Source organism: Aulostomus chinensis, chromosome 10 (genome assembly GCF_037954235.1).
Source record: "Aulostomus chinensis isolate RoL2024-O1b breed Wild chromosome 10, RoL_Achi_v1.0, whole genome shotgun sequence".
In the NCBI taxonomy this organism is placed as follows: Eukaryota; Metazoa; Chordata; class Actinopteri; order Syngnathiformes; family Aulostomidae; genus Aulostomus; species Aulostomus chinensis.
In genome coordinates this window covers 526,944-552,525 of record NC_141329.1, presented here as the reverse complement: position 1 = coordinate 552,525, position 25,582 = coordinate 526,944, and the positions used below count along the sequence as shown (strand labels likewise).

Sequence of the window (25,582 nt, the reverse complement as noted above, 5' to 3'; positions counted from 1 at the left end):
CTGGTCGATTAATCCCACAAATAAAAAGAGACAAATCTTTCCTACATGTGTACTTGCAGGCCAGCTTCAAAGACTCAGTATGAAGCTTGACAACAGCTTCAGCTGCAGCTTCATCCAACATGGACTCAGCCAGTAATTCTCAGGACTCCATTCTTCTCCAGACCAGCACCCCTCACTGCAGAATATCAGCATGAGGTCTTTTGTAGGTCTGAGATAAAGATTTACAACTCATCAAAATAATACTGAGTAGAGGTAAAAGGCTCCTGGTTAGAAACTAACAGAGCTCATCTGATTTTAATAAGCAGCCTTCAACTGCACTGGTTGTGTTTCAGATGATTTTGGATCAGCTGGTGGTTTATGTGTCGTCCCACTCGGTTTGAAAATTGAAAATTAAAAAGACAAATCTCCCAGACTCCCAACAAGCTTGGACTGAGTCCTGAATGTTCACCACGCCCGGTTCTGTCCCTGCCACAAAGAGAATGGTTGTGCTCAGTGACGCGCGTCACTGGAACAACAGCTGAGAACAAAATTCTACGAGACACAGAAGTCCCAGCATGTTACTCCAGCTGTTCTGAGATCAGCAGTTTCTTCCAGAATCAGCTTCATCTCCACAGCTGGTCAATAAACAGCTGCAGTCATATCAGACTCTACATGAACTGACCTGCTTGCTTTATCGTCTTTATCTGAGAGCTTCTGATCGTTTCACTGTCTGTGTTCTGCTTGCATGAATATTTTACTTCTATCATTCACAGAGAAGCGGGACGAGTCAATATGCAGGCAAAAGTGACACAGGAGCACCGGCTCTGTGTGCTGATGAGTACTGGCCCACTTCCAGGACTGATATGTCAGAAACATTTGTATACTAGCAGTTGATTAAAGGCTGTTGATAATTTGACTCTCCAAAAGTGGCTTTGCCCATGTTAGTGCCTATCTCACTATCTCAGCGTTCACCATTTGATCAAAGGTGACCTTCAGTTTTGTCTGTGATTTTCCATTTTAATAAGGCAAAAAAAATCAACAGGGTGAGACGAATAAATGACTTGTAAATGAGAGTAAAATGTAGTGAAGTCTGAATCAAGTGGAAGCGGCCTTTATCAGTATGTGCTGATGTGCTTGGGGCCAGGCTCTATTGGTGCCACACGCTTGTGAAATACTGGCCTGCCTACACCGACTTGGTTTGTGTTGGTTCTCTGACTTCTGGTGGGGTTAAGTGAAACTCTGCTTGAACAGTGTTCACTCAGAATGACATGACAAGTCATGTAGTCAGGAATATTCTGCTCCAGCTCACATTCATGGGCCCGTACCTTTCATCCATCCATCCATCGTCATCTTCCGCTTATTCCTACACATTAAGGGTCGCGGGGGGGGGGGGGGTGGAGCCTATCCCAGCGTCAACGGGCAAGAGGCGGGGTTCACCCTGGACAGGTCGCCAGTCCATCGCAGGGCCAACATAGAGAGACGAACAACCATTCACACTCACATTCATACCTACGGTCAATTTAGAGAATCAATCAGCCTCGTCCCCAATTGCATGTTTTTGGACTGTGGGAGGAAGCTGGAGTACCAGAGAGAACCCACGCAGACACGGGGAGAACATGGAGACTCCACACAGAAAGATCCCGTGCCTGAGCCGGGACTCGAACCCAGAACCTTCTTGCTGTGAGGCCACAGTGCTAACCACTGCACCACCATGCAGCCCCGTACCTTTCAGTTTAGACATCAACACATTTGAGAGACAAAATGTTTGAACAAAAATTCCTCCGTTGACGAGTGTCAGAAAGGCCAAGCATCTTTGTCGAGCCCAGCCTCAGAGGCACAGCTGTGTGTGTGTGCGCTCGCACGCACAGGCCTATGTGATGCGCGTGTGTGTGCGTGTTGTGCAAAGCCTGTGTCCTGTGGTAGCTTCCTCATTAAACGTCTGTCAAACCTGCCAGCCTTTCTGTCATGCAGCACGACACACACACACACACACACACACACACACACACACACACACACACACACACACACAGGAAGTCACCTTTGTTTGGCAGTAAAAACCTCAACCCTATTACAATATGCTTACAACATTCTTGCCTTAATTACAGCAGGATTGCACTGTGATCCGAGAGGATTAGCAGCAACAAGGAATAATATCAACCTGCATATGTTCCAACTGCCGAGCCTGTGACGCGCTGTTGGCTGCGTGGTGGAAAAAGCCCTGCTTCTCCACCGCTTTATATCAATGCACTAATTTGAGTAACATTAATGAACTGCAGCTTCAGATGAGAAACTGTTGAGGAGAAGCGAAGGAGGAAGCTAATTTCCATCCAGTCCAACAAGGCCGCCCCAGTTGCTGAGATGACGAGCAGCCACACGACTGCGCTGCCTGGCCCCAGTAGGAGGCTGCTGGAGGGTCCGATCAGGAGAGGTGACGGAGAGGATGTGCGCAGGGGCCATATGGAGAGCCGAGGCATGATGAGAAAAGTCTTTATCACGGCACTTTTACGGCTTGTGAAACACGTCAGGCACGACTGCAAGACCGTTGGTAACGTTGATTAGTGATATTTGAAAAGACTCATTTACATTCCACGTTAAATTACACGTAGACAATTAGCACACAGTGTCCTTGGAACACAGTCTGAGGGAGGTGAGGCCAGAAAACTTGACATCTAAGACATTCTGAGTGTTTGTGTGATTGAAGTTGATTTTGGCAGAACCTTGAGCCTCAGACCACCAGGAAAGGTTGCGGTGCTTCTGAGGTCCACCGGCGAGGACAAGCAGGTCCATGAGTTTATCCTGCTCTGGAGTGGTGACGGTAGTAATCCAACGGTGGCAGCCTGCAGCTACTGGAAACACTGGTATGAAGCCCAGCTAGAGATATAGTTGGAGCTTTGGAGAACAGATGCTGGTGGAGACGAAGCCCATCAGTCAACAAGTGTGATGCCAAGGCTGGAAGCAAGACTGGGGCTGATAAGGAGGAGCGAGGGGCAGGTGTCAGGCTATTATGGATCTATTACAGCCACCTGATCCCCTCTCACACCTGTGAGACCAGTTGTTTGCAATCAAAAAGCACAAAATAAAAATCTCTTGGGGGAAGAGGAAGGAGTGAGATCAGATATGGGCCACCGACAGGCTGCGTCAACTCTGCTCTCCCACCATCCAACGGCCTGCTCGTCCCGGTGAGCCTCAGTGGCCAGATCTCTATTTGTGGTAGTAATGAGCCTGCACTGGTCCCTGCGGTCAGAGCCCAAGCAGACCAGTGATAAGGATAAAATGAGCTGTGGATCCCATGGCGCCTTTTAGGAAAGTGGAACATTGACCACGAGATCTCTATCTCATTGATTAGCCTGTTCAACAAGAAAAAAGTTCTTTTTCTCCAGAGAGGCCTGTTCCTCGCTGCACTGGCGTGTTCCAGGGCAAAGTCCCTGTGTAAGAAGAGCAACGCAGTCGCCTGCTGGCCACCAGCCGTGTGTGCGACTGTTAGTGGTGGGAATTAGAAAAGAAGCCACTAATTTGATCTGGGTTCAGTCTCAGACCTCCAACCTGATTAATGATGCAACCCTCACCAGTAAACAGGGTATTAAACGCTCACTGCAAGTGTGTTCATGAGCCGTGAAAAAAACAGTATTTTTGGATCCAACATGTCCTATAGGGAGCTTTGATCGGAAGTGCTGGTTTTTTAATCTAACAGCAGGCTTAATCCAGTCCTGGGAATCTGGCCAAATGTTTGACTTACACCGCCCCAACATAGCACAGCCCAACTTCACACCAACACTGGCAAACAGTTGCCTAACAAATCTTGGGAGAACCTGGCAGTCTAGGTAAATACAAACATGCTGATGGGGAGACAAAAGACGCAGACGTTCTCAATGACTTTCAGCTCACTGAAGGAAAATGGCAGCACATGAATTCAGTGAGCAGTTGGCGGAGAGCTGAGCAGGAGGAGCTGCCTGGAATATGGTCTCAACATGAGACGACGAAGCTACTATGTGTGTGTTTGGGGGGGCGGGGGCTGATGCAATCAAAGGGCTTCTTCCTGCTTTTGAATATGAACGTCACTGAGATCAATGGTGTTGTGAGAACAAGAGGAACAGATGCATTTGGCCTGGCAACCTGCAAGCACGGATCCAGAGAGCTACAGGCACAGATCCATAGAGCTGCAAGCACTGATCAATAGAGCTACAAACACAGATCCAAAGAGCTGCAAGCACTGATCAATAGAGCTACAAACACAGATCCAAAGAGCTGCAAGCACTGATCTATAGAGCTGCAGGCACAGATCCAAAGAGCTGCAAGCACTGATCTATAGAGCTACAGGCACAGATCCAAAGAGCTGCAAGCACTGATCTATAGAGCTACAGGCACAGATCCAAAGAGCTGCAAGCACTGATCTATAGAGCTACAGGCACAGATCCATAGAGCTGCAAGCACTGATCTACAGAGCTACAGGCACAGATCCAAAGAGCTGCAAGCACTGATCTATAGAGCTGCAGGCACAGATCCAAAGAGCTGCAAGCACTGATCTATAGAGCTACAGGCACAGATCCAAAGAGCTGCAAGCACTGATCTATAGAGCTACAGGCACAGATCCATAGAGCTGCAAGCACTGATCTACAGAGCTACAGGCACAGATCCATAGAGCTGCAAGCACTGATCTATAGAGCTACAGGCACAGATCCATAGAGCTGCAAGCACTGATCTACAGAGCTACAGGCACAGATCCATAGAGCTGCAAGCACTGATCTATAGAGCTACAGGCACAGATCCATAGAGCTGCAAGCACTGATCTACAGAGCTACAGGCACTGATCTATAGAGCTGCAAGCACTGATCTATAGAGCGACAGGCACAGATCCATAGAGCTGCAAGCACTGATCTATAGAGCTACAGGAACTGATCTATAGAGCTGCAAGCACTGATCTAAAGAGCTACAGGCACAGATCCATAGAGCTGCAAGCACTGATCTACAGAGCTACAGGCACTGATCTATAGAGCTACAGGCACAGATCCATAGAGCTGCAAGCACTGATCTAAAGAGCTACAGGCACAGATCCATAGAGCTGCAAGCACTGATCTACAGAGCTACAGGCACTGATCTATAGAGCTGCAAGCACTGATCTATAGAGCGACAGGCACAGATCCATAGAGCTGCAAGCACTGATCTATAGAGCTACAGGAACTGATCTATAGAGCTGCAAGCACTGATCTAAAGAGCTACAGGCACTGATCTATAGAGCTGCAAGCACTGATCTATAGAGCGACAAGCACAGATCCATAGAGCTGCAAGCACTGATCTACAGAGCTACAGGCACTGATCTATAGAGCTGCAAGCACTGATCTACAGAGCTACAGGCACTGATCCATAGAGCTGCAAGCACTGATCTACAGAGCTGCAGGCACTGATCTATAGAGCTGCAAGCACTGATCTATAGAGCTACAGGCAGAGATCCATAGAGCTGCAAGCACTGATCTACAGAGCTACAGGCACTGATCTATAGAGCTACAGGCACTGACCTATAGAGCTGCACAAATGGATCTATAGAGCTGCAAGCACGGATCTACAAAGCTACAGGCACTGATCTATAGAGCTACAGGCACTGATCTATAGAGCTACAGGTACTGATCTATAGAGCTGCAAGCACTGATCGACAGAGCTACAGGCACTGATCTAAAGAGCTGCAAGCACTGATCTACAGTGCTGCAAGCACAGATCCATAGAGCTGCAAGCACTGATCTATAGAGCTACAGGCACTGATCCATACAGCTGCAAGCACAGATCTATAGAGCTACAGGCACTGATCTATAGAGCTGCAAGCACTGATCTACAGAGCTACAGGCACTGATCTATAGAGCTGCAAGCACAGATCCATAGAGCTGCAAGCACAGATCCATAGAGCTGCAAGCACTGATCTATAGAGCTACAGGCACTGATCCATAGAGCTACAGGCACAGATCCATACAGCTGCAAGCACAGATCCATAGAGCTGCAAGCACTGATCTATAGAGCTACAGGCATTGACCTATAGAGCTGCACGAATGGATCTATAGAGCTGCAAGCACGGATCTACAAAGCTACAGGCACTGATCTATAGAGCTACAGGCACTGATCTACAGAGCTACAGGCACTGATCTAAAGAGCTGCAAGCACTGATCTACAGAGCTACAGGCACTGATCTAAAGAGCTGCAAGCACTGATCTACAGTGCTGCAAGCACAGATCCATAGAGCTGCAAGCACTGATCTATAGAGCTACAGGCACAGATCCATACAGCTGCAAGCACAGATCTAGAGAGCTACAGGCATTGATCTATAGAGCTGCAAGCACTGATCTACAGAGCTACAGGCACTGATCTATAGAGCTGCAAGCACAGATCCATAGAGCTGCAAGCACAGATCCATAGAGCTGCAAGCACTGATCTATAGAGCTACAGGCACTGATCCATAGAGCTACAAGCACAGATCCATAGAGCTACAAGCACAGATCCATAGAGCTGCAAGCACTGATCTACAGAGCTGCACAAAGGGATCTATCGAGCTGCAAGCACAGATCCATAGAGCTGCGAGCACTGATCCATAGAGCTACAGGCACAGATCCATAGAGCTGCAAGCACTGATCTATAGAGCTACAGTCACAGATCCATAGAGCTGCAAGCACTGATCTACAGAGCTGCACGAATGGATCTATCGAGCTGCAAGCACAGATCCATAGAGCTGCAAGCACTGATCTACAGAGCTGCACGAATGGATCTATCGAGCTGCAAGCACAGATCTATAGAGCTACAGGCACAGATCCATAGAGCTGCAAGCACTGATCTACAGAGCTGCAAGCACTGATCTATAGAGCTACAGGCACAGATCCATAGAGCTGCAAGCACTGATCTACAGAGCTACAGGCACAGATCCATAGAGCTGCAAGCACTGATCTACAGAGCTGCAAGCACTGATCTATAGAGCTACAGGCACAGATCCATAGAGCTGCAAGCACTGATCTACAGAGCTACAGGCACAGATCCATAGAGCTGCAAGCACTGATCTATAGAGCTGCAAGCACTGATCTATAGAGCTGCAAGCACTGATCTATAGAGCTACAGGCACAGATCCATAGAGCTGCACAAATGGATCTACAGAGCTGCAAGCACTGATCTATAGAGCTACAGGCACAGATCCATAGAGCTGCATGCACTGATCTATACCAGCTGCAAGCACTGATCTATAAAGCTGCAAGCACTAATCTAAAGAGCTGTAAACACTGATCTATAGAGTTGCAAGAATGGATCTATAGAGCTGCAAGCACTGATCTATAAAGCTACAGGCACAGATCCATAGAGCTGCAAGCACTGATCTATAGAGCTGCAAGCACTGATTTATAGAGCTGCAAGCACTGATCTACAGAGCTACAGGCACTGATCTATAGAGCTGCAAGCACTGATCTATAGAGCTGCAAGCACTGATCTATAGAGCTGCAAGCACTGATCTATAGAGCGACAGGCACAGATCCATAGAGCTGCAAGCACTGATCTACAGAGCTGCAGGCACTGATCTATAGAGCTGCAAGCACTGATCTACAGAGCTATAGGTACTGATCCTTAGAGCTGCAAGCACTGATCTACAGAGCTGCAGGCACTGATCTATAGAGCTGCAAGCACTGATCTATAGAGCTACAGGCACAGATCCATAGAGCTGCAAGCACTGATCTACAGAGCTACAGGCACTGATCTATAGAGCTACAGGCACTGACCTATAGAGCTGCACGAATGGATCTATAGAGCTGCAAGCATGGATCTACAAAGCTACAGGCACTGATCTATAGAGCTACAGGCACTGATCTATAGAGCTGCAAGCACTGATCTACAGAGCTACAGGCACTGATCTATAGAGCTGCAAGCACTGATCTACAGAGCTGCAAGCACAGATCCATAGAGCTGCAAGCACTGATCTATAGAGCTACAGGCACAGATCCATACAGCTGCAAGCAAAGATCTATAGAGCTACAGGCACTGATCTATAGAGCTGCAAGCACTGATCTACAGAGCTACAGGCACTGATCTATAGAGCTGCAAGCACAGATCCATAGAGCTGCAAGCACAGATCCATAGAGCTGCAAGCACTGAATTATAGAGCTGCAAGCACTGATCTATAGAGCTACAGGCACTTATCCATAGAGCTACAGGCACAGATCCATACAGCTGCAAGCACAGATCCATAGAGCTGCAAGCACTGATCTATAGAGCTACAGGCACTGATCCATAGAGCTACAAGCACAGATCCATAGAGCTACAAGCACAGATCCATAGAGCTGCAAGCACTGATCTATAGAGCTGCAAGCACAGATCCATAGAGCTGCAAGCACTGATCTATAGAGCTACAGGCACAGATCCATACAGCTGCAAGCACAGATCTATAGAGCTACAGGCACTGATCTATAGAGCTGCGAGCACTGATCTACAGAGCTACAGGCACTGATCTATAGAGCTGCAAGCACAGATCCATAGAGCTGCAAGCACAGATCCATAGAGCTGCAAGCACTGATCTATAGAGCTACAGGCACAGATCCATACAGCTGCAAGCACAGATCCATAGAGCTGCAAGCACTGATCTATAGAGCTACAGGCACTGATCCATAGAGCTACAAGCACAGATCCATAGAGCTGCAAGCACTGATCTACAGAGCTGCACAAATGGATCTATCGAGCTGCAAGCACAGATCCATAGAGCTGCGAGCACTGATCCATAGAGCAACAGGCACAGATCCATAGAGCTGCAAGCACTGATCTATAGAGCTACAGGCACAGATCCATAGAGCTGCAAGCACTGATCTACAGAGCTGCACGAATGGATCTATCGAGCTGCAAGCACAGATCCATAGAGCTGCAAGCACTGATCTACAGAGCTGCACGAATGGATCTATCGAGCTGCAAGCACAGATCCATAGAGCTGCAAGCACTGATCTATAGAGCTACAGGCACAGATCCATAGAGCTGCAAGCACTGATCTACAGAGCTACAGGCACAGACCCATAGAGCTGCAAGCACTGATCTATAGAGCTGCAAGCACTGATCTATAGAGCTGCAAGCACTGATCTATAGAGCTGCAAGCACTGATCTACAGAGCTACAGGCACAGATCCATAGAGCTGCACAAATGGATCTATAGAGCTGCAAGCACTGATCTATAGAGCTACAGGCACAGATCCATAGAGCTGCATGCACTGATCTATACCAGCTGCAAGCACTATTCTATAGAGCTGCAAGCACTGATCTATAAAGCTGCAAGCACTAATCTAAAGAGCTGTAAACACTGATCTATAGAGTTGCAAGAATGGATCTATAGAGCTGCAAGCACTGATCTATAGAGCTACAGGCACAGATCCATAGAGCTGCAAGCACTGATCTACAGAGCGACAGGCAGAGATCCATAGAGCTGCATGCACTGATCTATATCAGCTGCAAGCACTGATCCATAGAGCTACAGACACAGATCCATAGAGCTGCAAGCACTGATCTACAGAGCTACAGGCACAGATCCATGGAGCTGCAAGCACTGATCTATAGAGCTGCAAGCACTGATCTATAGAGCTACAGGCACAGATCCATAGAGCTACAGGCACTGATCTATAGAGCTGCACGAATGGATCTATAGAGCTGCAAGCACTGATCTATAGAGCTGTAAACACTGATCTATAGAGCTGCACGCACTGATCTTTATCAGCTGCAAGCACTGATCTATACCAGCTGCAAGCACTGATCTATAGAGCTACAGGCACAGATCCATAGAGCTACAGGCACTGATCTATAGAGCTGCACGAATGGATCTATAGAGCTGCAAGCACGGATCTATAGAGCTGCACGCACAGATCCATAGAGCTACAGGCACTGATCTATACCACCTGCAAGCACTGATCTATAGAGCTGTAAACACTGATCTATAGAGCTGCACGCACTGATCTATATCAGCTGCAAGCACTGATCTATAGAGCTGCAAGCACTGATCTATAGAGCTACAGGCACAGATCCATAGAGCTACAGGCACAGATCCATAGAGCTACAAGCACAGATCTACAGAGCTGAACACACTGATCAATTAAGCTGCACGCACAGATCTATAGAGCTACAGACACAGATCCATAGAGCTGCAAGCACTGATCTACAGAGCTACAGGCACAGATCCATAGAGCTACAAGCACTGATCTATAGAGCTACAGACACAGATCCATGGAGCTGCAAGCACTGATCTATACCAGCTGCAAGCACTGATCTACAGAGCTGCAAGCACTGATCCATAGAGCTACAAGCACTGATCTATAGAGCTACAGGCACAGATCCATAGAGCTACAGGCACTGACCTATAGAGCTGCACGAATGGATCTATAGAGCTGCAAGCACGGATCTATAGAGCTGCACCAAAGATCCATAGAGCTACAGGCACTGATCTATACCACCTGCAAGCACTGATCTATAGAGCTGTAAACACTGATCGATAGAGCTGCACGCACTGATCTTTATCAGCTGCAAGCACTGATCTATACCAGCTGCAAGCACTGATCTATAGAGCTACAGGCACAGATCCATAGAGCTGCACGCACTGATCTATATCAGCTGCAAGCACTGATCTATAGAGCTGCAAGCACTGATCTATAGAGCTGCACGCACTGATCTATATCAGCTGCAAGCACTGATCTATAGAGCTGCAAGCACTGATCTATAGAGCTGCACGCACTGATCTATATCAGCTGCAAGCACTGATCTATAGAGCTGCAAGCACTGATCTATAGAGCTGCACGCACTGATCTATATCAGCTGCAAGCACTGATCTATACCAGCTGCAAGCACTGATCTATAGAGCTACAGGCACAGATCCACAGAGCTACAGGCACAGATCTATAGAGCTGCACGAATGGATCTATAGAGCTACAAGCACGGATCTATAGGGCTGCACGCACAGATCCATAGAGCTACAGGCACAGATCCATAGAGCTACAAGCACAGATCTACAGAGCTGCACACACTGATCAATTGAGCTGCACGCACAGATCTATAGAGCTGCGAGCACAGCTATATAGAGTTGCATGCACAGATCTTTGGAGCTATGGTTATAGATCAGCAGAGCCATGTGGATAGATCTGAAGTGCTATACTGTATGCATTTGTCACATAAAGACAAAGTATGAAAGGATATGGGGACAAAAGACATATCTCCCTTCAGCCAATATACGGTGGGGCAAAAAAATTTAGTTAGCCACCAACTATTCAAGTTCTCCCACTGAAATAGATGGGAGGCCTGTAGTACTCATCGTAGGAACACTTCAACTATGAGAGACAGAATGGGAGGGAAAGTATCCAGGAAATAACATAGCAGGATTTTTAATGAATTAATTGGTAAATTCCTGGTTAAATAAGTATCTGGTCACCTACAAACAAGCAAGATTTCTGGACCTCTTCTTTAAGAGGCTCCTCTGTCCTCCATTCGTTACCTGTATTAATGTCACCTGTATGAACTTGTTATTTATTTGTTTATTTGAAAAAGATCCCCATTCGCTGATGCCTTGACATCAGCTAGTCTTACTGGGGTCCACACTAAAATTGCATATAACAAACACATAAAAAGAAACATTACATTTCAGAAATATTACAAAAACAAAATGTTACAAACACATAAAACTACATTAAATTACATACATTTACATTAGAGTTACATCAATGTCCTGAATTGTATATAAAATAATGCTTTCAAATTATAAAATTATGTTAGTGATGTCAAACATTATTGAACACACTAGTAGAAATAACTCCCACAAGTTATAACTATACTCTGGTCATCTGCATACCAGTAAATGCCTTTGCAGTTGCTTCTTAAAGGCTGACTTCTTTTTTATTTGACGAATGTCAAGCGGCAGCTTATTCCAATTAGCTTTGCCTCTGTAAATGACTGTTTTTTTCATTGAGTTTGTCTTTGAACGCGGTGTAACAATATGACCCTTAACAGCATACCTTGTGTTGTGAACAAACTTGTAGACCTGCACCGGACTGGGAAGCCTGAATCAGCAGTAGGTCAGCAGCTTGGTGTGAAGAAACCAACTGTGGGAGCAATTATTAGAACATGGAGGCTGTACAAAACCACTGATGACCTCCCTCCATCTGGGGCTCCACACAAGATCTCACTCCGCGGGGTCAAAATGATCACAAGAACGGGGAGCAGAAATCCCAGAACCACATGGGGGACCTAGTGAAGGACCTGCAGAGAGCTGGGACCAAAGTAACCAAGGCCCTCAGTAACACACGACACCGCCAGGGACTCAAACCCTGCAGGGCCGGAGGTGTCCCCCTGCTGAAGCCAGTACAGGTCCAGGCCCGTCTAAAGTTTGCTAGAGAGCATGTGGAGGATTCAGAAGAGGACTGGGAGAAGGTCATGTGAAACCTAAATAGAACCTTTTGGTAAAAACTCTACTCGTCGTGTTTGGAGGAGAGAGAATCCGGAGTTGCATCCAGAGAACACCACAGCTCCTGTGGAGCATGGGGGGGCATCAGGCTTTGGGGCTGTTGTTCTGCAGAGGGACCAGGACAACTGATCCGTGTAAAGGAAAGAATGAATGGGGCCATGGATCCTGAGATTTGAGTGAAACCTCCTTCCATCAGCGAGGGCATGGAAGATGAAACATGGCTGGTTCTTCCAGCATGACGATGATCCCAAACACACCGCCCGGCAACGAAGGAGTGGCTTCCTAAGAAGCACTTCAAGGTCCTGGGGCCTCATGTATCAATACTTGCGTGGATCTCACACTAAAAAACTGCTGTCGCAAGAATCGCGAAAGTTGCGTACGCACAAAAAAATCCGGATGTCTCAATCTGTGCGAGCGCCGGAATCCACGCACGTTTCCTTGATACATCCCAATCAGCGTGGAATTGAGCGCTGATGTTGGAGCGACAGGGCCCGCCCCCGTTACGTCCACCTGTAAATACGCAAATTCATTTAAATAGGGTCTCCTCTGTCAGCACCCGCAAAAAAATGTCAAAGAAAAAGACGTTCAGGGCATGGAGCTGGAGGTGCTGGTAGGAGAGGTGGAGGAGAGACAGCAGATTCTGCTGGTCAGCCTGTCCAGTGGTGTCAGGATGAACAATGAAGGTTGAGAGTGGATGAGAAGTGAGAGGGTGAACGAGGTGGGTTCAGAGCCACGCCCCCCGCGAGATGAACACAGTGGTGGGACCTGTTATTGGCTAAAGTTCCCTTCTCATCAGCAGTGTTGTTGATCATCATATTCATACATCTGAACCTCTTCTACTGACGGAAAGAACGAGTCGCTACGTGTTTGAGGTTTGATGACGACGGTAGAAAAGTGTTGGCTCCTCCTTTACTGAACATCAAAGTGATACAAAGCTCAGTTTTCCTCTCTAAACCTGCGCCAGCATCACTACGTCATCAGCTTGCACCTCTGCTGGCCCTCTGAAAGATTTCCTCTCTGTTTCTAATGCATGTCTGCAAGTCTAACTTCCTGAACAATGCAAGCTAAAGTAGGACTAAATTCAACACTGCACAATCACTAAATGAACAACTACAATAATCAGTTGGCTTCAATCTAAATTTAAATAACAACATGGAAAATGGCACTAACAGGACCTCAAGGTGGAGGTCAAGCGGCGTACAGCTGCCCTCCGGAGGAGTGCGGGAAAGACAGGTGAGGGTCAGGGAGAGGGGCACTCTCTACGGCACCTCCGGAGTTGGCGTGAAACTGCGCAAGAATCGACGAACATTTCGCATTGATACATCTGAACGTGAGCGTCGATCCTGGCGTATGCAAGTTTTTCTTGCGTAAACCGCGTTGATACATGAAGCCCCCCGAGTGGCCCAGCCAGTCTCCAAATCTCAACCCCATAGAAAATCTTTGAGAGGTGAAAGTCTGTGTTGCCCAGCGACAGCCCCACAACATCCCTGCTCTAGAGGAGATCTGCATGGAGGAATGGGCCAAAAAACCAGCAACAGTGGTTGAAGACTTGTTTGACCTCTGTCATTGCCAACAAAGGGTTTATAACAAAGTCGTGAGATGAATTTTTGTCATTGACCAAATTATTTTCTACCATAATTTGCAAATAAATTCTTTAAAAATCAAGCAATGTGATTTCCTGGATTCTTTTCCCCCTTTTTGTCTCCCATAGTTGAAGTGTTCCTATGATGAAAATTACAGGCCTCTCATCTTTTTAAGAGGGAGAACTTGAACAGTGGGTGGCCGACTGAATACTTTTTTGCCCCACTGTGCATGAGGTACAAATATATGTGCAACAGAGATAACAAAATCAAAACAATCGAATCATAAATGTGAACCGACAATAAGTAGAAACAACAAATGCTGCTGTCTAGAAATGTGTTTTAGTGGCAAATTAGACACAGTTCGACTGTTTTGTCTGAGGATGTCAGGGACGGACATGAGGGAGAGCAGCTAAGAGATGTGAGGTGGTGCCAAACCACAAGGAACCTTAAACCAAACCTATTTCTGATGAATTGACAAGATGTACTGTAGTATTTTGTTGAAGTTGGAGGAGATGAACGTGTACAGTGAGTTGCAACAGTGGAATCAAGATGCATTCAACAGCCCTCCAGCTCAGTGGGAGGTGATATTCAATCACGGACAAAACAGGAAAGGAGCGCAACCTTCCTCACACTTAGGTCCAGTTTGAAATCAGTTTAGGAGAAAAAAAGAGATGAACCAGTAAGGAGATGGACGTTAACAGATGAACCAGTAAACAGATGGACCAGTAAGCAGATGGATAAGTGAAGAGATGGACCAGTAAACAGATGGATCAGTTAAAGGATGGACCAGTGAAGAGATGGACCAGTAAACAGATGGACCAGTAAGCAGATGGATCAGTGAAGAGATGGACCAGTAAACAGATGGATCAGTTAACGGATGGACCAGTGAAGAGATGGACCAGTAAACAGATGGATCAGTTAACGGATGGACCAGTGAAGAGATGGACCAGTAAACGGATGGACCAGTTAACAGGTGGACCAGTGAAGAGATGGACCAGTAGACAGATTGACCAGTAAGCAGATGCACCAGGGAAGAGATGGACCAGTAAACAGATGGACCAGTTAACAGGTGGACCAGTGAAGAGATGGACCAGTAAACGGATGGACCAGTTAACAGATGTACTGGTGAAGAGATGGACCAGTGAAGAGATGGACCAGTGAAAAAAAATGGACCAGTGAAGAGATTGACCAGTAAACAGATGGACCAGTAAACAGATGGACCAGTTGACAGATGGACCAGTTAACAGGTGGACTAGTAAACAGATGGACCAGTAAAGAGATGGATCAGTAAGCAGATGCACCAGTGAGGAGATGGAACAGTAAACAGATGGACCACTTAACAGGTGGACCAGTGAAGAGATGGACCAGTAGACAGATGGACCAGTAAGCAGATGCACCATGGAAGAGATGGACCAGTAAACAGATGGACCAGTTAACAGGTGGACCAGTAAGAAGATGCACCAGTGAAGAGATGGACCAGTAAGCAAATGCACCAGTGAGGAGATGGACCAGTGAACAGATGGACCAGTCAACAGGTGGACCAGTGAAGAGATGGACCAGTAAACAGATGCACCAGTGAAGAGATTGACCAGTAAGCAAATGCACCAGTGAAGAGATGGACCAGTAAAGAGATGGACCAGTATAGATGAACCAGTGCTGACTTTTGATCTGAAGGAACAGTTTTAAAATGAGTCCAGCACCGTGAGAGAACTGAGGACCAGCGGCTCCGTCAGACAACAGGCTGGATGAACCTGTCAGTCCAGCACCGTGAGAGAACTGAGGACCAGCGGCTCCGTCAGACAACAGGCTGGATGAACCTGTCAGTCCAGCACCGTCGCCTCCAGCTGCTGTGTTCTACTCCTCCGTGTTCAGCCACTGTTTCTGTAATTCAGGATTTGGTTTAGCTTCCCACTTAGACTCCACTTTCCTGAGCTCTCTTCTGAGCTTACGAGTCTGTGAAACTTTACCATGGTCAGCTAATAAAGAAGCAATTGGATTAAGAGGATGATAAACTAAAGTACACAAAGTAGGTTAATGTCAAACGAGACTAAATCACAAGTTCTATGCTGCTGCGAGCGGAGAGCCGAGGGGTGACAGGGCACACTTCCTTTAACGGCATGTCATCACATTTCTACCCAGTATTGATGAGCAAGAGGATATTAATATTATTGGAGCTAATAAAATCCCAGCAAGGGAATGAATGCTGTAGCGACCTTCCACCTACCAGAGCAGGTTTAATGGCAGCGATGGAATCATTCAGAGGAGTGTTCAGCATGAATTAAAGCATCAGCACCGACTCCAGGATGACAGCGATATCGAGCCGGCCGGGTGAGACCAGAGGGGCCTACCTGGTCATTTAAATGTGATTTCAAACTGCATGAAATATATATTGTTGGTCGAAATGTGAGCACCAAGGCAGTTTGGGGAAGGAGTGTTTCCTGAGGAATGAAGTCTATAAAGCTGCACAGTAAACGGAGGGAACAGATTGGCGCCAGGTGTGCTCCTGCTCAAACCCAATGGCTCTCTTGATAGAGTGTATATTAAAACTGTTTGCCAGAGTCTTTAAGGAAATCTAAATTGTGCTTTAAATTTTCAGTCATCTGCCGGGAATGTCATTAAATCCAACATGGATAATTGACAGTTGGAGGGGACACAGATGGCAGCGTGGGAGGAGGAGGGTCAGCAGCCAGCGGAGGGAAATCCTGGAGATTGAGCATTCTTGATCTTATTTTTCAGCAGGCTGTCACAGACAGAACGTTCCGGTTGCGTGTCGCCCTCCCCTGCAGCAAATGCTGGCGTGGACCACAGTCCGGAGTCACATGAGGCTGGAGAGGCAGGAGGCAGCATCGCAGGCCAGTGGGGTCGAGGTGGCGGCCTGAGTCGTGGCTGTCAGACACATCGTGTGCCAGGACTCGCGCCCAGCCAGGATGATGGTGCCCTCCTGCTCCTCATCCTGCAAACTCTAGCGTGTCTACAGGCAGTTTCCACTAAATGCCACAAAGAAGAAATGCAAATTCCGTCCATTTCCCTCAGGTGCTCTAAAAAGAATAAACCAGGCTATGCAGTGCACATTTATGTCAGAAGATGGCGGCAAAGGCAACATTACAAAGACTGCAACAGGCTGCGTAGAAGAAGAGAGTCCAGCAACGTACTGGGCGGCCCATTGTTGGGTCTCCAGATGCTGACCAGTGAACTATGGAGAGAGGTCCAGGGGAAGTGCTCTCAGGACCGTTGTGAAAGTTCTTAGGTTCCGGCAGATACTGGATATGCTGCTGCTTCAGTGGAGAGAAATCAAAGTTTGGGCGCCACGGATCAAGAGTGGGCGCCACGGATCAAGAGTGGGCGCCACGGATCAGGAGTGGGCGCCACGGATCAGGAGCGGACGCCACGGATCAGGAGCGGACGCCACTGATCAAGAGCGGACGCCACTGATCAAGGGCGGGCGCCACGGGTCAGGAGCGGACGCCACGGATCAGGAGCGAACGCCACGGATCAGAAGCGGACGCCCGGATCAGGAGCGGACGCCACTGATCAGGAGCGGGCGCCACGGATCAGGAGCGGACGCCATGAATCAGGAGCGGACGCCACAGATCAAGAGCGGGCGCCACGGATCAGGAGCGGACGCCACGAATCAGGAGCGGTTACCACGGATCAGGAGCGGACACCACGAATTAGGAGCGGACCCCACGAATCAGGAGCGGACGCCACAGATCAGGAGCAGACGCCCCTGATCAAGAGCGGGGGCCACGGATCAGGAGCGGATGCCACGGATCAGGAGCGGACGGCACGAATCAGGAGCCGACGCCACAGATCAGGAGCAGATGCCACTGATCAAGAGCGGACGCCAAGGATCAGGAGCGGACGCCACAGAACGGGCAGGTGTAAATAGTCATGTGTATCACATTGACTAAGATCAGGATGACTCTGCCCCTTACCCCAATGAGCTGGGATTGGCTGCAGTTCCCTGTGACCCTGATGATGGAGGGATGCAACTGACTGTTGGTGCAACACCAGCGTGCTTGGTAACGCGGCCTAAGACATAAGATCCTCTCAGGTCACGTGGCCTTCGGTCTGAATATGAGCCAATCAGCTGGCTTTAGCCATGGCCAGTTAGAGGAGCAGCACCTAGCTAACACCCCGCTGTCACTCCATCACAAGCAAAGGAGAGACATAATGAACTGAGCCAGGGAGAAGGTCCGGGACCGCTCGCCTGGCCCGTGATGAGCTGAGAGCAGCTTATCCTGGAGGGAGAAGAGCTTCTCTTCTCTTCTTCTACCTCTTCATTTGCAACTTTGTCCACCTTTCATGTAAACATCCAACATTAAAACAGGGAAAAGCATCAGACGCCCCCTGTAAAATGACAACGCAACACGTGATCTACTGACCTCATTAAGTGGCTCCAGATGTTTAGAAATTCTCATTTGAAGCCGACAGCAAAGCTCCTTAGAAGTCCAGAAAAGGAAATAAATGCATGAGGGATGATGCAGTTCCACTTCTGAGACTGAGACTTCAGCTGAGTACCTGCCATTAAACATTTCATTTTCACTGCTGAGATTTAATTTTCAAGGCTTTCCAACACATCAACAAAGGCAGACTGACACTCGCACTGAAATAGAAATGGAATCTTAACAGAGGAGGCCTTTGTAGGATTTCTCATTTTCCATTTTGTAATGAGCTTTTAAGTCAGGAAATTTGAAAGCTTCTTTGTTTAGATCCTAATGAATCCAAATGATGAGAGTTACACAAATTGTGCTCAGCTGTAGACCAACATGTGATATTGTATAACATAATAGAAGGCTAATTTGAATTGCAGCAGTTTGTCTTTTCTGAGTGAGGAATCTGAGAGAATACTAAGCTGTGAGTGTCTAAGAACTGCAGAAATCCTATTGAGATTCAGCCTGCACCTTAGCGCTCCTCCACCATCATGAATAAGCAAGCTGCAGCTTTGCCTTTCCAGTTCATACAAACAACACAGTGATGTGGCTCCTCCTCTGGCTCTACATGCTGCTCGCAGCAAAAATACAGATCCCATCCACTTGATCACCCCTGATAACTAGTTATGACCAATAATGTGCCACTTGCTGCCAAACCGCATTGATTTTGGCTGAAGAACATTGTACACTTCACATATCGTCCTTTTAAAGCCCAATTACAAGGAGAGCTGAACCATGAGCTGCCCCCCTGAGCAGAACAAAATTGACACAGCAGAACTAATACCACTCCGCATTCAGACATGGAGATTCCAACTGATGGAGAATGATTAGGGAGAGCCGGGGGGGGTTGGGGGTGGCAGCCTTCAGAATACAATTTCCCCTGGTTTCTATTAGTTTTCTTAAGAATGGCTGATAATCATTTACAGTTGGTGTGTGAGAGCGCATTCGGTGGATGGGAAAGGGTAGCAGAGAGACAGGTGGAGGAGAGGAAATGAGAAAATAAGGAACTTGAGGAGAATAAGGTGAGAAAAAGGACGACAGTGAAGCGACGAGGTCTTCCTGAGAGCGGTCATGGAAACAGAAGACAAGCTACAGGCAGAGAGCGGACGGTGCCAAAAACCTGGAAGGGGAAATAAGTGAGTAAACTGTAAATCCTAATCTCACTGGAGGAAGAACTCTCCACTCCTCCACCTCCATCCAACCTGGCCAATTCAAGGAATTAGGTTAAAAATGACCACACACGCACCACTAGAATGTGTCCCAGCACGTCTGCAGTTGAGGAACACAGACAAGCAGGCGTTGGTAGCACCAGACCTTCCAGCTTCATCTACAACCAGCTGGTAACAGTTTAATTCACCACTTTGGAGCATGAGCAAATAAACCAGCTGCTATACGAGCTGAAGCTGGAAATGAGTCTTCAGTTCAGAGTGTTCACCCCCCACCCATGGGTGAGTTGAGTCAGACGCTAAACTCACCCTGCTGTTTGGGGGTTTGATTAGCTCTAATGTTTGGGAACTGCTGCGCTTCTGGTGAATATGAAGCTACTCAATAGCTGATAAAACTTGCTGATAAGCATTGCTTTGATTAAAAGAAGGAAAAAGATATTATGTAATGATGTGAAACAGGGATTTATCTGGCGATCAGATTTATAATTATTTTCCTCTGAATTAACACATAACAGGAAAGAAGCAAGGCTCTTGTCAGACGTGAAATGCTTTTATTAAGTTGACAGGTACAGAAAGTGGAACTGTGTTCAGGCCTGCAGTCGTCTGGGAGTCGTGGCCTCGTGTTAGACTGTTTTGGCTGTAATCAGTCATGACCCCCCCCCCCCCCACTAGAACTCTTCTTCAACTAAGCCCTAAGGAACGTATTTGAATCTGTTGACAACTTCCTGAGCGTGCAACACTGCTGCCTGGCCTTGTGAATCCTACAACAACTTATGCAAAAAGAAAAAGGTTCGATTGTCATGGATCTGAAGCCAGATTTAGAAAGCAGAGGGACACATTCATTTTCCCTGAAAGAGCTGTTGAGTTTCACCTTAACCACAGTGTTGACGGTGCGGCAAACACTGAATCACCAGAGACGAGAGCGCGCGCGAGAGAGAGAGAGAGAGAGAGAGAGAGAGGCATAAATAGTGAGGGAGAGGAAGGGGGGAATCAAAATGACAAATAGGAAAGAGAGAACCATAAACACTCAAGTTGCAAACTCAGATTCAGTTATATAGAGCAAAGCGGGCCTGAGTTGTTTGTGGGCGCCTGTGTGCCGTCCTCAACCCAAGATCTCTGGCTGCAGGGCGGGAGCCTCTGGTGACCCCCACCCTCAACATAACAGGTTCTTAGTTTGCCCACCTGACCTCCTTCTCACCCCTAAATCTGACCAACAGCCTGCAAACGCAGGGGTGTAATCTCTGTGCACTCCTGCAGCAGATGGCTTCACAAGCCCTGAGCAACCCACCAACATCAGACTTGCCATTAATATTCATGGCTGCTGCTGACACATGTTTGGAATCATAGAGGAATATGTTTTCCCACTTTTACAGACCCGGGGCTGATGCACATTTCATCCTTTATGGTAAGAGAGAAGGAGAGGTAAAAACAAGAAATGGGCATTTTAAACTGCCTCTGAGCTGTGGGACGAAAAACAAATTCTGCTGGAATATTCAGCACATAAAGAAATTCATCTCTGACATTTACTTAATTTAGTTTGACAGCCTCCTATGACTAATAGAGAAGCGACCTTAGTCCAAGGCTTTGTGTGAAAATAACTGTAAAATGAGGATTGCAGTTTGAGCATTGTGCAAATATAAATGGGGCTGAAAAGTCCTTGAGCCGTTCAAGTCTCAGGCGCCGTGTATACATGAGAATCGCATTTCACATCCTTGAGCTTTACAGGAAACAAAGCAACAGCCAGGAGCTGCAGCCACCGATAAGCATCTGGAAAGCAGCAGGAGTCTTTCATCCAGTGTCTCACTTAATGTTTCTCATTAGTCAATAATAATCTGCCCTTCCTCCCAACCCAGGCCCCAGGTGGACTCCTGCTCCAGGATGGAAACAAACTGCCGACATGCTGCACACAATCAACCCAATTCTCCACAGCAGCCTTTTTTCTCATAGTGTGGAGCCCAGAAGGGCTCAGTCCCATCCCTCAGTGGAAGTGGTCTGTGCAGCAGCAGCGGTGGAGTGGAGGGAGTGATTGATGGGGGCTGTCGATGATGTGCTGATCACCTACTGGGGTCTGTCAGCCACAATATTGCTGCCAATGTCCCAGGCAGCCAGCCACCGGAGCGCCAGCATCTGTGGCCGTACGCGCCGGGAGCCTCCGTGCCGCTCCATCACAGCATCGCCTCCACATGGAACTCTGACTATCACTGTCATAGTCACTGGAGGCCAAAATTGTAATTGAAAATAAAATTGGAATAACTGTTCCATACACAAGTGCTATCAGGTCAACAGCAATGTAATACTGACGCTGGCAGTGCTCCACGTCAGCTGGAGGCATCGCTGCAGCAACTCCACTCACACACACGCTCCTCTAAGGGGAGCTGGTGATGAAAGAGGAGGGATGAAGCCGGTCATGGCCGCTGCTCTCCCCGCCTGCTGCTGCAGCCAAAGTCAGACGGCTCTCTTTTTTACACTGATTTCCACAAAGTGAAGTCAGTCCTTCAGCCCCCTCCCTCTACATTCCGGGGAGGACACTACAGCAGCCAGAGGAGGAAGCCCCCCCCAGGCCGCTGCACTGCCAGTAACTCACAACACAGCTGACAACTCCAGCAACATTCCTGACAACCTTTGTGACTTTCCACAGACGTTGCAAGACCTTCTCCTCTATGTGGAGCTGGAAGCAGAGCGGAACATTCTGACACTCAGCTGCACTCTAGAACGCTGTTCTGTTGGTTCCAACTCTCCTCCGTCAGGCTGCAGCCGTGGTCTTTAGAATACATTTAGTGTGATGTTCTCAGAGGGTTTTACAGTTGTGAAATCAGAATTAGAGCAGTGAGAGCAGTAGCTCAAGAAACTGCAGCCTGTTAGCACGTCGTGCTTTCTCGTTCATACTCGTCTCATTTTCCTACAGCGGGAACAAAAATATCAGTTTGATTAAATGAGAACGACATGGACAGACCTGCTGTTCGGTGTCTAAGCATGGACAAGTCTGACTGACTCTGAGTGAGATGCCTCCCTGGTTGAGATCAGATCTCTCTCCCCAGCAGTTAGCGTGTCCAGGCCCTCTGACACACGTGTGGTTCTGTTATGAGGTCCGTGTTGATGACGTAGTCAGCTCAGCTCACCGCCCTGTATCACAGTGGCGGAGCAGGACACCGGCTTCCTCCAAGAGGCCTTGTAACCTGCATAGTAACACGATGCCAACATGCAGGAGGTGCCATCACCAACGCAGGACGTCCACTGAGTTCTCCAAAGTAGAAGCAGACCTAAACATCTTTGATTTGGTTCTTCAAAACTAATGAAAAGTCTAATAATGAAAGTTAGACTTACATGTACATTTTCATCAAATGACACATCAAATCTACAGTAAAAGTAATCTTTAGTGGCAGTATCAGTTTGTGCTCTACAATCCTGTGACTATCACTTAACAACTGAAAAATGCAATTGTTCACTTGGACTGAGGGGTTTTTGATACTCTCATTCATTCGCACCGCCAGTCAACGCCAGCAGACTGTTGGACAGCAGAGAGTCTGTCCTGCCGTCACCGGAGTGATGTCTCATTAGAGAGACAGGCTGTACAGGAGGACAGAGCACGGCCTGTGAGCAACATGCCCTTCAGTAGTCGCCATTAACACATTTTGCAGGTAAAATGGCCTCTTGCCTCAGACAAAATCCAGTGATGATGGCGGACAGAATGATGGATGAACTGACAGAAGGCTGATGACACAGATGTCATTAGTAGGAGTGCGTCACTTCCTGGCTCCACATAGGGACTGCAAATGATGTAAAACCAGTGCCACTGTTTGGGTTTAAAATACGGATTTCAGTGTTTCTTGCCGTCACGTGAGAACAATCGTACGGACAGAGGTCGACCAATGACATCTGTCATTCACACCAGGAGAACCTCGTACTGACGGAGTCTGAGAGCTCCTCATAAAGTAAACAAGGCAGAACACAGGAGGAACAAATGAAGGGGAAGACATTTCTGCTGCACTCTTATGAGCTTTCAAGCATGTCAATCAAACAGTTAGTCACATGACCCGTTCAACTTTATAAGACACAGCTCCTATCAGAGGAACCTCTGAAACAAAATGGACTCGTAACCTTAAATATGCCGCCGCTCTTGTCTCTTGACAGTTTGCTAACTTGCCAGGAGATCTTCTACGCACCTTGGCACAGGTGAATGTGAGTTTTACAAATAGCTCCGCTATTGTTGAGGCCTTTGCCAATACGACCATCCATTCCGAGCCAGTGTTTGGAAATTGTTCTTGTTAATTGTTTTCAGACATTTACACATTTCCACTGTGTCACTTCCACCTCGTCTGTGCTGGTTCTCTCATTGCCTGGTGGCGCCAACAATGGCGGTTATTCCCTATCTTACTTCAAGAGCATAGTATATGACAGCATTATTTTCTGACTTCACGTTCAGATTTTGTGATACTGTCTCTCAAAACTCTGCTCTCACACTCAAATTTGCTCTGCTCTCAGATTTTTTGTTCATCAACGCTGTCAACCAATAGCAGGCCAGCTGGCGTTGACCAATCAGATTGTCCCTGCCAGCTACTTCACACTGGAGAAGCCTCTTTTCCATGTCACAAGTCAAGGATCACATGTTGCACGTAGCATGTGAAGTCAAACGTTGCAATTATGAATGTCATAAATCATTTTCAAAACAAAAAACAAAATACAGGATTTATGTGCTGCGTACATTTCGTTAGGTGTTGCCTAGCAACGGTGTTGACGTGATGATTACGTGTTGACGTAATGTACAACACCAGGTATATTATCAAAAATTTAGAAAATAATATATTGTTCATTACGATGAATTTAAAAACAACTTGCCTGGTTTCTTGACTCCATTCGGTCCATTCTCACCAGAGCTCCGTCAGACGGATTCCCGCCGCTAGTGACGTTGTGGTTCCCTCGTCGTTTTCCCTCCAGTACACCGACAAGGAGCGCTGTGCCTTGCGGCTGCGGTGATACTTTATGTAGCGAATGTATTGATACATATTAATGAACTGATATTTTCTTCCAAACGTCGTCAAAAAGTCAAGGGAACCACATTTAATGAAGCCCTGGAGGGCGGGAGAGGATGGACCCGGTTGAAAGAGTGAAGCGAACGCACCCGCATAGAAGCAGGGGTAATCTGATTGGTCAACACCAGCCGGCCTGCTATTGGTTGACAAGCGTTGACGTACGAAAAAATCCGAGAGCAGAGCGCGAGCGCAGGAAATCTGCGGCACCATAAGCGAGTGCTGCACCAAGTTTTGAGAGGTGACGTCACAAAGTCTGAAGGTGAAATCAATAAACACTGCTCTCGAATTAAGGTAGGGAAGAACCGCCACGGCCAACACACTCGTCATTCTCAACACGACTCATTCCCGCGTGGACAAGGACAAAACGAATGTGAAGTCTGCTGTTGTTGAACAGGTGCTCGCGCCGGCGCAGTGGCCTGAGCAGCACATGCGGCTACGGGCAGCACCGCGTGTTCACCCGTTTGTTTAAAATCTCCAAACAGTGGCCAGCAAGTCTCAGCGGGCACAACTGCTCATGGAAAGGGAGAGAAACGGAGAAAATAAATTGGCCTGCTTTGATTTGAGTGGAACTGGAATGGAGAGTTCTGACACTGTTGAGTCATTTCATCATTTTTGCTAACAAATTGGATTTTATTGGCCTTCATTGTCGGAGGAGCCAGCGAGCCATTAATGAGCATCATTGTGCAACTGTCTTTCTGGTGCTAGCAGCTGCTCGTGAACTCACCTCCTTCTCTCCACAGATATTGCTGATGATGGAGTTGGAGGCCGGACTGGCAGAGGGACCGAGGACCGCCACCACCCCTTTGGACATGATTTGGCACACTGAGAAAATGGGGGGGGGACAGAGAGAGAGAGAGGAGGTGCATCAGTCCCATTCCTGTACAGGAAGGCGGAGCCAAGCCTGTCTGTGTAACCAGATGCATCAGAACACTCCAGCCAGACGGTAAAGAACCAGC

The 25,582-nt window shown here is 47.5% G+C and overlaps 1 protein-coding gene across 6 annotated transcripts in view; it reads right to left on the bottom strand.

The window, feature by feature from the left end:
* grik4 (glutamate receptor, ionotropic, kainate 4) overlaps positions 1-25,582 on the bottom strand; it is a 262,496-nt gene that overhangs the window by 90,651 nt on the left and 146,263 nt on the right. For all 6 annotated transcript variants that reach the window (XM_086215336.1, XM_086215335.1, XM_086215338.1 and 3 more), the window contains one exon: positions 25,351-25,448. In XM_086215336.1, the coding sequence (XP_086071462.1) occupies positions 25,351-25,448 (98 nt within the window). The remainder of the gene's footprint in view (positions 1-25,350; positions 25,449-25,582) is intronic.